Source organism: Miniopterus natalensis, chromosome 5 (assembly GCF_054644295.1).
Source record: "Miniopterus natalensis isolate mMinNat1 chromosome 5, mMinNat1.hap1, whole genome shotgun sequence".
Lineage (NCBI taxonomy): Eukaryota > Metazoa > Chordata > Mammalia > Chiroptera > Miniopteridae > Miniopterus > Miniopterus natalensis.
Genome location: NC_142085.1, coordinates 28,303,213 through 28,318,547, shown reverse-complemented (window position 1 = coordinate 28,318,547; position 15,335 = coordinate 28,303,213). Strand labels below are relative to the sequence as shown.

At 39.4% G+C, this 15,335-nt stretch overlaps 1 protein-coding gene across 1 annotated transcript in view; it reads left to right on the top strand.

Moving 5' to 3' along the window:
• EYS (EGF-like photoreceptor maintenance factor) overlaps nt 1-14,831 on the top strand; it is a 1,117,601-nt gene extending 1,102,770 nt beyond the window's left edge. Inside the window, 7 exon segments of the mRNA XM_087817245.1 lie at nt 4,339-4,500; nt 9,074-9,340; nt 9,343-9,393; nt 9,396-9,615; nt 9,617-10,088; nt 10,090-10,257; nt 14,694-14,831. Of these exon segments, the coding sequence (XP_087673371.1) occupies nt 4,339-4,500; nt 9,074-9,340; nt 9,343-9,393; nt 9,396-9,615; nt 9,617-10,088; nt 10,090-10,257; nt 14,694-14,831 (1,478 nt within the window).
• Nucleotides 14,832-15,335: the final 504 nt, after the last annotated feature.

Genomic DNA, 15,335 nt, shown 5'->3' with positions numbered 1-15,335 from the left:
TCCATTAGATGTTTATTGTGACAAACCTTTAAAGAAGCATTTACAAGCCCGGAAGCCACAGTGAAATTGCATGGACTTATTCATAGACCAAAGGGCAAATCATAGGTTAATAAATGCTGCTAACAGTTTTATTTTCCTTTTTTTTTTTTTCTTTACTAACTGAACAGAACAGAGCTGTGGCACAGAGGAACTGCAGCTAAAGTCAAAACTTTTGCATTAAATGTAATGAAATAGCATAAAATGGAGAGCTCTAAATCTGTAATTTGCTGAGAACAGAGCAGATATGCATCAGTGAGGATATCAATGTAACCTCATAAGCTTATAGAATGCGAAGATTGAAAGCTATTTAGTGAATTGGGCTATGGTTTGAGTTCATCATGAAAAATAATGCTCTGGGCCCTGGCCGGGTGGCTCAGTTGGTTGGAGCATCACCCTGTACACCAAAAGGTTGTGGGTTCGATCCCCAGTCTGGGCATGTACAGGAGGCAATCAATCGATGTTTCTTTCTCACATCGATGTTTCTTTCCCTCTCTCCTTCTCTCTCAAATCAATAAACATAATCTCAGGTGAGGCAATAAAAACAACCAAACAAAAAAAACCAATGCTCTGGGAATTGAAGTAATCTATTTTAGAAACCTTGAGCTCCAACACTCAGAACAGGAATGAACGTTTGGTAGCAAATGACCTTCAACAGGACTTGCTCAATTTAAAGTGATTAAAGAGGTGTACTGAAATAAGCAGACATCCAAGGTGTGGAGGTGGTGAAATGTTTAATGCATGAGGGGAATCTTGCAGAGCTTTAGGTTTTAAGAAAAATTTGTGCTTTACAAGCAAAGATGTGTGTCAGCAAGACGGCTGATAGGAAGCTACAAGCTCTCCTCCCACGGAGACATCAGGTTCACAACATCATGACTGTGAGGACTGTGCAGGGACTGATAGGCTGGAACACGATCATTTTGCTTCTAAGTAAAGGCTGGTTCAGACTAAACTCATCTACAGGTATTAAATCTAGGAGGGTTTTTTTGTGTGTTTTCTTAGAAGAAGTGAAGGGAGGGAGGAAGGGGGGAGAGAGGGAAACACTAATGTGAGAGAGACACAGCAACTGGTTGCCTCCTGTAGCCGCCCTTGACCGGGAATCAAACCAGCTGCCCTTTGGGCCTCGGGCTGATGCTCTAACCACTGAGCAAAACCAGCCAGGGCTAAGAGGTAGTTTTTTTGTTTTGGGTTTTTTGTTTGTTTGTTTTTAAATATAGCTTTATTGATTTCAGGAAGAGAAAGAGAGAGAGAAACATCAGTGATGAGAGAGTTGGCATTGATCAGCTGCCTCCTGCACGCCCTGGACTGGGGATGGAGCCCGCAACCCGGGCATGTGCCCTGACCAGGAATCAAATTGCAATCTCCTGGATCCTAGGTCGATGCTCAACCGCTGAGCCATGCTGGGCCGGGCTAAGAGGTAGTTTTGATGTGTGGTCTTACAGTATCTCCCCACAGATTTCATTGCAAGGAAGGAAAAAAAGCCATAATTATAGAATAATATACAATGGGGAAAAAATCAGTCAACACCTTGACCAAAGTGATCAAAATTAGCTTCACCAATGGGGGACAAATAGATAACATGTACCCCTATATGTGGTACCGTGAAAAGCACCCATCATCACCTATGAAGAATTTCAGCCAAAAATGTATAACCTGAATCTAGTTATGAGGCAATAACAGTCAAAACCAAAATTATGAACATTCTTGTCAAAAAACAGAGCGGGGGGAATATCCTTCAAAAGTGTCAGGGTCATAAAAAACAATGAAAAGCTGTGATGTTCCATGTTAAAAGACAATAGAGACATAACAAGTCAAAGCACCATCTCGTTTAGATGAGACTTCTTACTCTAGGGGAAACTATTACAAAGGACATTATTGGATCAACTGAAAACCTGGATTATTAATATTAGACAAAAGTAAAGTATTAATGTTAAATTTATTAAAGGTGCTAACTGTACCATGGTTATATAAGAGAGGATCTCTAAGTTGTTAGGTACAAAGAGCCATGATGGATGGAACTTACCTTAAAATGATTGAGAAAAATATCAGATGGATAGACAGAGAGAACTAGATAAAGTAGTAGAACACTAACCAAAGGTGAATCTGGGTGCAATACTCTTTGTACTATTTTTATTTTTTCAATTAGGTTTGAAATTATTTCCAAATAAATGGGTAAGATTAATTTTTAAAAGTATGTGTGCAGCCCTGGTCGGTTTGGCTCAGAGGTTAGAGCGTTGGCCTGAGGACTGAAGGCAGGTACCTCGGCTGCAGGCTCCATCCCCAGCCCTGGCTGGGGCACATGCAGGAAGCAACCAGTCGATGTGTCTCTCTCACAACGATGTTTCTCTCTCTCTGTGTTATTCCTCTGAGAATGTGATCCCTCCTGAAGCTGCCTCTCACACTGACCAGCCCTGAGGCTCTTGGCCAAAACCCAGCAGATCAGTTATCCAAGAAAAGGGGTGCTGGTGTTTTTTTCTTAATTAACCGACATTGAGTAGCAAAGTCTCCTAAAGATGATTTGCTGTCAGAATGACTTTGTGAGCCACAGGAAAACCTGGACTTTTCCCAAATTCTGCCTCAAAGTGAACAATAATAGCAGAAATGTTCTGCAGCTAATTTAGGGACGACAGAGATGAGTTACTGAATCAGAGTCCTTTGAAGTCCTCTGTGTGCCATCTACCTGTCTCCATAGGCGACCCACTCGCATCTAAAAGGCATTGGAACTCCCAGAATGTGCTTAAGCTGCAACAATTTAATGTACAAAATCATCATAATCAGCAATAAAAGGTATCAACCATCTATGGGCTGATACAATAGGCAAAATACGCTAACATCAAAGTTTCGGGAAGATAAATTATTGAGTGAAAAAAGTGTATTATGCATAGTTTATATATAACATGGTTTCATTTACGTGAAGTAAATCAGATACTACTAGATATACACACACAGTAATTGTGTATGCATTGAAAACTAAAGCCTGGCTATATGTTCAATAGACTGTTAACAGTGATTCCTGGGAATTAAGAAAGAGGAAAGCACAATGACATTTCATCTTTTTACTTTACACCCTTCTCTCTTGTTTAAATGTCTTATAATGAATATGTATTACTTTAGTAATTCCTACAAGAAAAATTTCAAAAAGATGCCCACTTTCTAAACCATCCCTGTATTCTTAAAACAAACCTTAGTTTGGTGTTTATGAGCATGGAGTCTAAGTAACACGTCAGGAACCCTGGGTGTTTATGGAAAATATGCTTCCTAGACCCCATCCCAGCTTTAAGAAGTCAGACCCCCTGGGAGTGAGGCACAGGACTCGGCATTCTTGGCAGCCACACCGAGTGATTCTAGTCTCTGCCATCCTGAGCTGCAGTAGATCAGAATGAATGATGTAGTTGCTTAAAAATCAGCAAGTGCCAACACCTCCTGCATACACCCGCCCGCTGCCTACCAATGTAAAAGTGAAAGACAGCAGTTAGTATAGGCCGGGCCCAAGGGAGAAAAGGCCCAGTACACAGATGAACGGCTCGAAGCATGTGGTGACCCAGAGCTCGCTCTAAGCATGTCAGGTCACAAAGTGAGGAAGACAGGCGGACGACAGGGCCCGTGGAGGGAGAGACTGCCGAGCGTAGAACCTTCCTCTCGGCCCCCAGTTCCCACCTGGTCAGCCCGACACAGCAGCGGGGGCTCGCAGCTGATGGACCACAGGTCGGGTAACGGCTCTACCTCAGCTCCTGCTGCAGGGAATCTTCTCGAGCTGAACGTGAAGCGAAACTCAAGAGTTAGCGCTTTCTGAAGAGAAATGGACCTAAGTTATCGTCAAGTAAGCTGACACTTATTTCCACTTATATAATCACTTAAAATGTATCTTGACTTGATTACACTCTGTATTTTAATCAGAGAGACAGACACTGAAGAATAACCCCTCCAGCAATGGCTTTTATGTGCCACTGTTTAAATCATCTTTCTGAAAGCATTAGTGTGAGACATGCCAGAGAGCTCACGGCCCTGACATAAGCATGTTCTCAGAACTGATGCCTCCGAGGCCTGTCTGTCTGCTCCGCGACCTGCAGCAGAGGATTTGGGTCACACGGTGCCAGCCTAGGAGCATAGTTCCCAGGAGAGGGCTTTTCAGCAGCTGGCCGGTTCCAGAGAGCCCAGTGTCAGCGGGATGAGAACAGAGTGGCCGAGGGTCAGTGTGGACGCAGCAGGGAGGGAAGGCAAGCGACAACATTTTCAGTTTACTGCACTGATGAGCAATACTGTTTTTTGAAACTCGGGCTTTTGTCTTGTTTTGTTCTTTAGCTTTATCGATAAGTGATCCATCTTTCAGAAGCCACGAATTATCCTGGATGTCTTTTGCTTCCTTTCGTATTCGAAAAAGGACCCAGAGCCAGCTGCAGGTCCAGCCTCTTTCTGCAGACGGCATCCTGTTCTGCGCGGCACAACACTTACGAGCACAATCAGGTCAAGTCGGCAGATCTTTGTTTGCAGGGAAAGCAAATCCTAATGAATGCCCAATAAACTATTAGTATGTGATGAAGTGCTTTTATTTCTTGAGTCATCTAGTCTATAAACACTTGATACTTTCATGTTCTATTGCTACTGCGTTATGAATTGACTCCCTAAATATAAATGTTAATAAAATAGCAAGAGCTTTGTTAGAATTAAAGTTAGCAAAATCCAAATATGGGTATTTGCTCAGCTTTATAATAATTCCATCAAAAAAAGGTTGAAGCCATGCCTGATAGTCTATGTCAAAAGGAACAAAATATGGCCCGGCTGGGTGTGGCTCGGCGGTTGAGCATCGACCTAGGATCCAGGCGATCGGGGTTCAATTCCTGGTCAGGGCAAATGTCTGGGTTGTGGGCCCGATCCCCAGTAGGGGGCGTGCAGGAGGCAGCCGATCAATGGCGCTCTCATCATTGATGTTTCTATCTCTCTCTCCTTCCCTCTAAAATCTGTAAGGATATATTTTTTAAAAAAGGAACGAAATATGTATATGAAAGACTTAAAAAAGGAAGGCATGGCTATTTTTCCAGTAAATCTGTCGACATTTACAGCTCCAAAAATTTTTCTTTAAGTTGTTCTGTCTTCTAAGTGGTAAAAACCTAGGGTCCACATCCCAAAATAAGTTTATACAAATAACTTTTAACTATAAGAGTTGCATAATTATTGTATAATTATATGGAATGAAAATACCCAAGTACTATGCTTCGGTTTTAAAAATTGACATTTGAGTTTTTTACTGTGTTCTTAATTTCTATTTTCCTATTTTTCTCCAAAACTCTGACAAAAACTTTTTTCATTTTGTTTCTCAGAAAATAAAATTTTTGTATTAATAATTAAATCAGTTTATATCTTGTAGTCAACAAAAATCATGCCCTGATTTTCACAAACTAATCTAAGAAATTCTTTTAAAGGTGTCATAAGATGTTGCTACATGATAATATCAGAGAATTAGACCAAAATGGTTCCGTGTCAATGCACTGGTGAAATACCTTCAAAATAAATTCAATGAGAAAAGATGACACTTTCAAAGAAAAATATAACATGATTGAGCTACAAAACATACCTTAGAAGAGATTTGTTCACCTGAGATTTGATATTGGGCTTTAAGTTCATGATTAATTTAAATCTCCCTGTGAAAATGCGAAATGGGAGAATCATGCACAAACAGAAAACTTCTGTTTATAAATCAACAGACATTAAGAGGTGATCATCTTTAGTTATATTGCTCATATAAACAGTTCAAAGTTAACCTTTGTACGGTAAGGGCAGAAAATCAAGAGATATTCTGGACTCTGACTGACCAAGAATGTTGTACTATAATTTTATAATCAGTTCACTAGATACATATTTGTGCTTATGTATGTAAAAGCTCATGCACAGTAACACTTAAAGGAGACAAGAACACTTTTTTTTTTTACACGTCATTAAATGGCATTGTATTACTGTTCATAAAAGTCAAGATCTTCCTGTCTGCCCTTAGACACTATTTACAAAGAGAACTGAAAATAGATTTATTAGTTTCATGTCATGATAGGTGCTGTAGTTGACACTTATGTAAGGAAATCATAAAAACTTTAAAATATTAAAAAAACCTAAGCTCTACATTTGCAGACTTAGATTAACCTAAAGGTAATTATCAGATGAAAGGCATATACCTACTTATTAGCAATCAAGTGGTGTAACAAGTGATGAAGTGTGTTTCATTTAAGGTTGCATAAAATAGAGGTGACTGTCCCGTACTTTGTACCTTCTCTAAGAACTACATCTGATGTAAACATCAAGCCTTCTAGCTCATCCTCTGCTGAGAGGAGCAATTAATAAAAAATGTTCAAACACTTAAAACACAATGTCAAAACACAAATTTGGATTTTTCAGCAGCCAATTAGGTTTTCGTATGTGCCAAACCAGATTCTCAATTAACACAGTTTCTGCATCTCTTTAAAGAAATAATTTGAAGTCTCAAATAGTGTAAAATTTAAAACAAAAGGATAATTTGAAGATTATCCTGGTTGATTTTAGATCTGATTTTGGAAAAAGACAATGGCACCTGCTTATGTTTCTGCTAAATATTTAGTATCTTAAAATTAGTTTTTTGACACAAAAATTATTATGTTAAGCATAAATTAATCACAGATAGCTGAATTCATCTTGATATAGTTATAATCCTCCCAGGCAAATGTGTATTAAAAAGCCTAGTCACCCGGCCAGGGGTGGCTCAACGGTTGAGCATCAACCTAGGATCCAGCAGATCGAGGTTCGATTCCCAGTCAGGGCACAGGCCCAAGGTGCATATTCAAACAACTGAATAAAAGATAAAATAAGTTACATTGCCTTGGCTTTCCTTTTCTAGAGAAAAAGTATACAAAACTTCTCTACTAAGTTGTCTGTAGTCTCTTCACAAATGTTAGCCCCTCAGGTCCCTTTGATCTGTGATGCGTGGTGGGGTAAAGGCTGCACAGAAGAGGAAAGCAGGGCCCGAGGCCTCGTTAAACCTGGTCCAACAGCCGAAGTGCATCCATTCAGGATCTTCATTCCACCGGTGAGCTCACTTTCTTGTAAGGACGGTCCACCAGCGGTGAACTTTTAACATATACTTACCCTAATGGCAATCTGTACTCATGACCCATGACTACTGGACCATTTTCTAATCACCTAAAATAAAAGGCCTTCGTGACAAAGAGCTGCCAATACAGCTACCAGCAATTTTAGCTTCCAGGGCCACAGAGGCAGAGAAAAAGCCTTCTTTGTCAATTCTTCTTAAGAATGTACCAGCAGCCTGGCCAGGTGTGGCTCAGCGGTTGAGCATCGACCTAGGATCCAGGCCATCGGGGTTCGATTACAGGTCAGGGCACATGCCCAGGTTGCAGGCTCGATCAATGACTCTATCGTCATTGATGTTTCTCTCTCTCTCCCTCTCCTTTCCTCTCTAAAATCAATAAAGATATATTTAAATTAAAAAAAAGAATGTACCAGCAAAGCTGAGTTGAAATAAACAATTCCCCTTGCCCTTTCTTCCGGTTGGTAACTTGAGCAGTGATACTATAGATCATGGCTTCAGCTTTCATTTTTATTTTTTATTATTTTTTTAAAATGTCTTTATTGACTTCAGAGAGAGGAGAGGAGAGAGAGATAGAAACATCAATGATGAGAAAGTCATGGATCGGCTGCAGCCTGCAACCGGGCATGTGCCCTGACCGGGAATTGAACCCCGATCGCCTGGATCCTAGGTCGACGCTCAACTGCTGAGCCACGCCCGGCTGGGCTTCATCATTTTTCGATGCTTTTTATTCCAGTGTAGCTCTTCACTGTAAGAGCGCTTGCTAAAGGACACTGCAACACAAGTAACAAGAGAAACTCCTTCCACTATGCTGCGAAAGAGGGTTGTGTCCACCTGCAAGGCACCAAGTGTATTTAGAGTGCTATACACGTTTGTTTCTGGTTTTATTGATTTTAGGAGCAAGAGTAGTATAATAATGAGGATCTCATTTGAAACAATTACTAAGCTTCCGTGTAGATTAGAAAATCAGTTGGAAAGGTAGGAGCAGGAGGAGGCTCTAGCAATAGCAGGTCATGCGCCAGAGAGGAAGGTGAGTTTAGAGTAGCAGGAGTGGGCAGAATCAGGGAGCTAACAATGAACCAAAATGCTAATAAACCTGTCTGACCGGAGACCTGTGTTTGACAGGTTATGTGTGGATCGGACAAAGTACGGATCCAAGGATCATACCTAAATTTTTGAAGAACTGGATGGGAGGGAGGGACCCACTGAGTTTGCGAAGACTAGAAGAGGCCGGGGGAATGGGAGGAAGTTCACAAACTGAGATACGAACTCTGGAGTTTGAGGTGCCTTTGAAACACCCGAGCAGAGGTCTCCATGAGGGGTCCGTGTACCGGCAGACGGAACCTGATGCAGGGCAAGGCTGAAACGCGTACGCTGTAATAAAAGGTTCTCATGGCACCACTATTAACTGCTCTTTTACCTCCCTCCCCAATCTGTGAAAAACAAAGTCAGTGGCTTGGAGTCAATGTTACTTATTTTTACACGTTCACTCAACTAAAATTACTGAAGGAAAACCTCACTTCAGCTTAGTGCCACAACACATCTACTCAGTGGCAAATACTTACAGCTAGGGAAAACTTACGTGGCCAATTCCAGAACAAAAGAATACAGAATGTGTGAATGAATGTAGACACACAGACTTTGATCTGTAAACAGAAAGAAAATTACCTACCATAATTACGACCAAGACTTGTTACCTTCTTTTTCCAAAACAAAACTTGAGTGGCCAGAAAGAGCACGATTTGTTTTGTTTTGAAATATGTTTTTATCAGTTTCAGAGAGGAGGGAGAGGGAGAGAAACATCAATGATGAGACATTGATTGGCTGCCTCCTGCACTCCCCCTCCTGGGGATCGAACCTCGATCTCCTGCATCATAGGGCGACACTCAACCACTGAGTCACACCAGCTGGGCAAGAGTTTTTCATGGAGTAACATTTCACTGTTATTAAACTGGTTTTCTTTCTCAACAGGTGATTTTTTATGTATCTCTTTAATAAAGGGTTCTGTACAACTTCGCTACAACCTTGGTGACAGAACTATTGTTCTAGAAACTCTCCAAAAAGTAACTGTTAAAGGAAGCACTAGGCATGTGGTTGAAACAGGAAGAATCAATGCAGAAGGCTACCTGGACCTGGATGGAATAAATATAACAGAAAAAACCAACGCTAAAATGAACTACCTGGACACAAATACTGACTTCTATATTGGAGGGGTGTCATCCTTAAGTCTTGTAAATCCATCGCAACAGCAAATGAACCTATAGGTTTTCAAGGTCGTGTCCGAGAAGTTGTTATAATCAAGAATTAACTGAACTAGGAGCGAAAGGTGGCTCAAATGTAGGTGACTGTGATGGGACAGCCTGTGGGTACAAGGTGTGCAGAAATGGGGGTGAATGTATAGTAAACAGTACCACTTTTTCTTGCAGATGTTTGCCACACTGGGCTGGAAATGTGGCCCAGTGTGGCCAGTCTGTGCACTGTTTGAATCACCTTTGTCTCCACCAATCTCTGTGTGCCTGACCGAGCCTTCTCTTACAGTTGTTTGTGTACTTTGGGTTGGGTGGGAAGGTATTGTGAAAACAAAACTTCATTTTCGACTGCAAAATTTATGGGTAATTCTTACATTAAATACATTGATCCACACTACAGAGTAAGAAACCTTCAGGTCACTCATATATCCTTAAATTTCAGCACGACCGGAACAGAAGGCGTAATTGCATGGATAGGAAAAGCTCAAAATGAAGAAAATGATTTTCTGGCAATCGGTCTCCATAATCAGATCTTGAAAATAGCAGTTAACTTAGGAGAAGGCACCTCTGTACCTATGATTTATAGCAATGGCACATTCTGTTGTAATAAATGGCACCACATCATGGTAATTCAAAATCAAACTCTTATTAAGGCCTACCTAGATGGTAATCTAATTCTCTCTGAGGACATCGATCCATAAAAAAATTTTGTTGCTCTAAATTATGATGGCATTGGTTGGTTACCTGGGGGGCTTTGAATATGGCTGAAAGGTAAATATTGTTACTCAAGAGATTTTTCAAAGAAATTTTGTTGGTAAAATTAAAGATGTATTCTTTCAGGACTCAAATAAAATTGAGTTAATTGAATCAGAAGGGTACGTTTATAATGGAGATGAACAAAATTAGGTAACACAAACTAATAGTGGTTATTTTAATATACAAAATACATATGAAAATGTAGTTGGTAGTTATTTCTTTGGCACACACTGTTGACTGAAAATCAACTGTTCACTGTTACCTGAAATAGTCTAAATGCTAACAAATTTTTTTAAGCTTATAAATATACCAAAGATTCTGGTTGTTTTTTCCTACATCCAATTTATCTGTAAGTATGGTGGTTACTAAGTTTTCACTATTCAGTGTTAATTCATCTGCGAATTGTTTTTAAATCAAACTTAGGTGGGAATGAATTGGTGATACAAATAAGAAAATAAAAAGGCAAAAGTTATTAAAAGGAAAATAAAAATTATATAAGGGAATATTCTGTGGCTTAGCTATATTATTTGAATACTGACTTAAACCCAAAATTGTGTGAATGTGGGAGGGTAGGTGGGGAAAGGAGTTGGTTGGTCAGAGTTAAACCCTTATCTTCCATTAAGTCATCAATAAATATTACAGTTTTTGTAACTATTTTTTAAATAGCATATACATATCACAAATGTGAAAGCAAATATTCTAACAAATGTCTGAAGTAATTAAAAGTATTTACCTCTAGAGAGTAGTGCAGATACTGTTGGGTTTTGTTGATAAACCGTATAGAATTACTTGACTTTTCAAACCATGTACTTACAAAACTGATATAAACATTAAATTTCATTAATGTTAAAACTTCACTTATGTTTAACTTTTCAAATTTACCCATCTCAAAATTGGACAGCAAAGTCTCTAAGTAATGCCACTGTAAATTACTGTCCCGGTAATATCTGTAACGTCAAAAGGTTAACTTGAGAAGTCCATTTTGCCCAATACCAGTGGTTGACATAATTGTGAATAGCATTTTTACCCCCACCTCCACTCCACCATTGCATATTGGGAGGTAGTCATTGCTGTTGTTACTTAGCATTTTCAGTTTGATATTTATGATAATTTTGCTGCCAAGAAAGCAACTGACAACACATGACTGATACAAAGCACTAATAGATAGGGCTATGGAGGGGAGGGAAATCTCAGTAATAAGCAGCATGTGAAGTTAAAAAGAAAAAACATGTAATTATCTATTAGATGGAAACTTTACAAGAGGACTAGTGCACAACTAACTTTGTAATGCAAAGTCTACCTGCACAGGCTCCAACCTATACAGAGAAACTGGGTAAGCAATTTGTCATTTGAAGAGCTTAACAAAATTTTTTTAAGCCTTATTTTTGCCACTCCATTGAAATCAGAAAGCGAGGCATTCTTGGAAGGCCCTAGAACCAAAGCTCAGAACTTTGGCACCATTGTTGCCAGAAATACTATTAACATTGAAAGTGTGAGCAAAATATAAGGTGGAATTCCAGAATGTCTATACATTGATTCAAAGGAGGGTTTTAACGAAACAACTCGGTAAGACAATCCCATCCAATGTTTCCTGAGAAACTCTGACCTGAATTTGTATGGTCCATACCACTTCATTTAACTTGGGAGATACTGAGATCACGAGGATAATGCTCTAAAAAATTCCTTGATAGTAACAATGAAATCTTTTAAAAATACACACTTTATGTGCAAAGGCAAGAAAGCTGTTCTATGGAAGGTTACAAAAGCTTCAAGGACTCAGCCTGAACCACACCCCTACCATGAAGCCACATGTTCTATCATAATAGTGTCATTTTTAACTTTTAAAAAATATTTTTATTGATTTTTTTACAGAGAAAAGGTGTGGGAGAGAAACATCACATGGGCTGCCTCCTGCATGCCCACCAGGGATAGAGCCTGCAACCTTTTGGTACATGGGACGATCCCCAACCAAGCCACACCGGCCAGGGCAAGTGTGCCTTTCTTAGCTGTAGTGCTTCCCAAAGTGTAGTCCGGGGACCTTTCAGGGGTGCAGAGCACTTCTTTTCCCAACAATCCATGTGAAGTCTTATTTTCTTCATCTCTTTCAACCAAAATGACATATTGCAAAACACTGAATGCAGATAGGACACTGGAGATGTGCAAAGATAAGAACAATGACACTCCTACTAAACCAATGTAGTTTGTAAGTTATTTTTCATGGGGAAAAAAAAAAAAAGTTCTATTAACACAATGGAATTATCTTTAAACAAGTTAACCCATAAAAACAAAAGCTCTTAAGGGTCCTGAAACCAGAAAGTTTGAGAACTGTTGCTTTAAAGCTGCAGATTTACTGAGATGTGATCACCTGTCTTCTACACCACACTGCAAGCTCTAAAAGGTGGAGCCAACGGTACTGCTCCCATCAAACATCTGCACAACACGCACACAATAAAGTAACTGAAATCTGCCACCTGGAGAGTCTCCTTTAAGTCAAAATGACTTTGGTGAATTTTTTTTCCTTCACCTTAAAATCCAAAATTCCACGTGGCAAATTTTCAATATCCGTTTTTGCTCTCCTGGTGATGGTGTTGAAGACTTATGTGAGATACTTTTCCAGCACAAAATAATGATGAATACAGAAAGACCTTTAAAATAATTGTACTATAAATGTTATGATGCTTCTGAAACTAAGTGTTGAATGTAAAGACAAGACCATTCTTTAAATTGAGTTGAAATATCTAAGCTGGGGGTGGCAATACTTACCTTTTAAAGAACAATTTCCTGGAAAAACATCGCAAAGGTATTTGGGGATATTGGGGAGTTATAGTGGGTTCACTGCCTTTTCTTTAACTATATATACAGGGGTTTCCTCCAATGACTTAGTTCTGCATCTATAAATGAACAGTGGGCTCGTGTTTTCAAGATACTTCTAGCTATTGACCCAATATTTGTTTTTCAGCTCATCTATTCACGTAGTGAAATTCTTTATGAAACAGGAATCAAAGAATCAGGGTATTTGACACTTTTTAAAAGCAGTAACTAATTTTGTGACTTCCTTTGGGAGACAAAAGTCAAGAGTGGTAACCTGGCCACTGTTTTAGAAGAATCTGGGATGGGAATAGTGTAACTGTTATATTCAAATGTTAAAATTATGTAAACTATCTGCTTTAACAATAATTGATTAGGAAGCTCTTATAATGCATTTATTCTCGATTCATATCCTTCTTTAAAAGCACTACTATATTAAAAACTAAGAACAGCTGAGTATAAATTTACCAGTTAAGTTTTATATGTTAACATGTTAATATCCAAATGGTTTAACTTACCACTGCATTCTCTCCTCTACTGTTGGTATTATTTTTCTTTGACTTTTAAACATACTTACTATGGCCTTAGATGTTTTGTTAACTCCAAAATTTTAAATTTATTAGTTCATCCTCAACTAAGCTACAATTAGGGAGTCAAGAGCTGTGCTAAGTAGAATGACCCCCCCAAAGTTGTCCACATTCTAATACCTGAAACCTGTAACTATGTTAGGTTACATGGCAAAGGGGAACTAAGGTCACCAATGGAATTTAGGTGCTAAGCAGGGACCTTAAGAAAGGAAGATTATCTTGGATTATCTGGGTGGGTCCCAGTAATCACAAGGGCCCATGCTGCTGGTTTTGAAGATGAAGGGACCATAAGCAAGGAAAGTTGGTGGCCCCTGGAAGCTGGAAAAGGCTAGGAAATGGATTCTCCTCTAAGCCTCTACGAAACGCACCCTCTGACACATCTTGATCTCAACTCACTCAGATCCACTGCAGACTTCTGATTTACAGAAGTGTTCATAAATCTGTGTGGTTTTAAGCCACTAAGTTTATAATAATTTGTCATAACAGCAGTGGAGAATAAGGATTGGAGAATCAGGATTTGAGATGAAAATAATCTTTATAAATCTGTACAAGAGAACCCACAAGTCTTTGGTTGTATCACCCTGCTCACACTGAAGAGTCAGGTTGTTCTGCAAAGGGTTTCAGATCGGTTAGTGGGATGGGGAGAAAGGGGCTGTGAAAGCTCTGTGTAATAAGCAGGCCTGTTCCCTCTCCTGTTCTCAGTTCTCAGAGCACAACTGCAACACATACTGACTTTGGAGAAAGAAAAGAACAGAGCTGCACTCCCAGTTGTGATCATCGCAGTCTAACCTGGGCCAAGTTTTTCAACTTTTTTAAGCACCAGTCCCCTCAGCTCTAAGATAAGCCTTTACCTTTCAGGCTGAACAAGGTTTACATAAAGCGTTCAGCCCAAGGTGTGCAATACAGAGAGTTTGTGGAGCCTTTCTTGCTGCCAAAAGGAATGGACTTTATAGGTATTGAGACACCCTGGTACATTTTACCTAACAGAGGTACTTATAAAACTGTCTTTAGATGGTTCTAAATTTCTTTTTAAAAGAGCAAGTTTTCCTTAAAACAGGAGAAACAAAGATGAACTTCACGGAACTCTATAGTTTGTGGAAGGCTGGCTGTAGATGAGACAGGGCTGAGAATGACTTTGAATCTCCTGGTCACTGGGAACCTCTCATTTTCCCTTCCATTCACATTCCTCAGGAGTTAAACCCTCGCAGCCCATATGCCCAGACTCTCCCTACCTGCCAGTGTCGTCAACCAGAGGTTCAGTGGCCCTATAATCCCTGGAGATGGTCATCACTAATAGGGGCCTATACAGGATGTGACAAGGTCCAATGAGATATGAATAATTTTAAAGTAAGCATCACAACAGTATGTACAAGAAACTTTTGGCTAAGAGGCAATCAAAACTGACTTTAAGGTTTTCTTCCACTGCTTAATCCATTCTTTACTTGTACTTTGCAAAAGAAATCTGGTGTCTGATCAACCCCCCAATCAGATAAATCGGTGAAATCAGATTTACTGACAACATACATATTTGAAATAAAAAAGCCAATGTTGGAGGATTTGGGCAGGTTTGTTTGGGGTTTTTTTGGAGGGAGTTGTTGGAGGAAATCCTGACAACGATTTCTCCGTGATGGTGCAAAAGATGACCCACAGAATTTTTTGTTTGCAGACTCTTTTTGAAACAAGTTAGTTTCCAAAAGAAAAGCAGACCAAAATTAAACAAATTTTATTTAAATACGAGTCCTCTGTTTCAGAACTTTCATGATGAAAAACTTCAGAGGATAAAGACGACAAAAAATATGTAAGCTGTTGAAATTAGACAAAATGTAGGGTTTT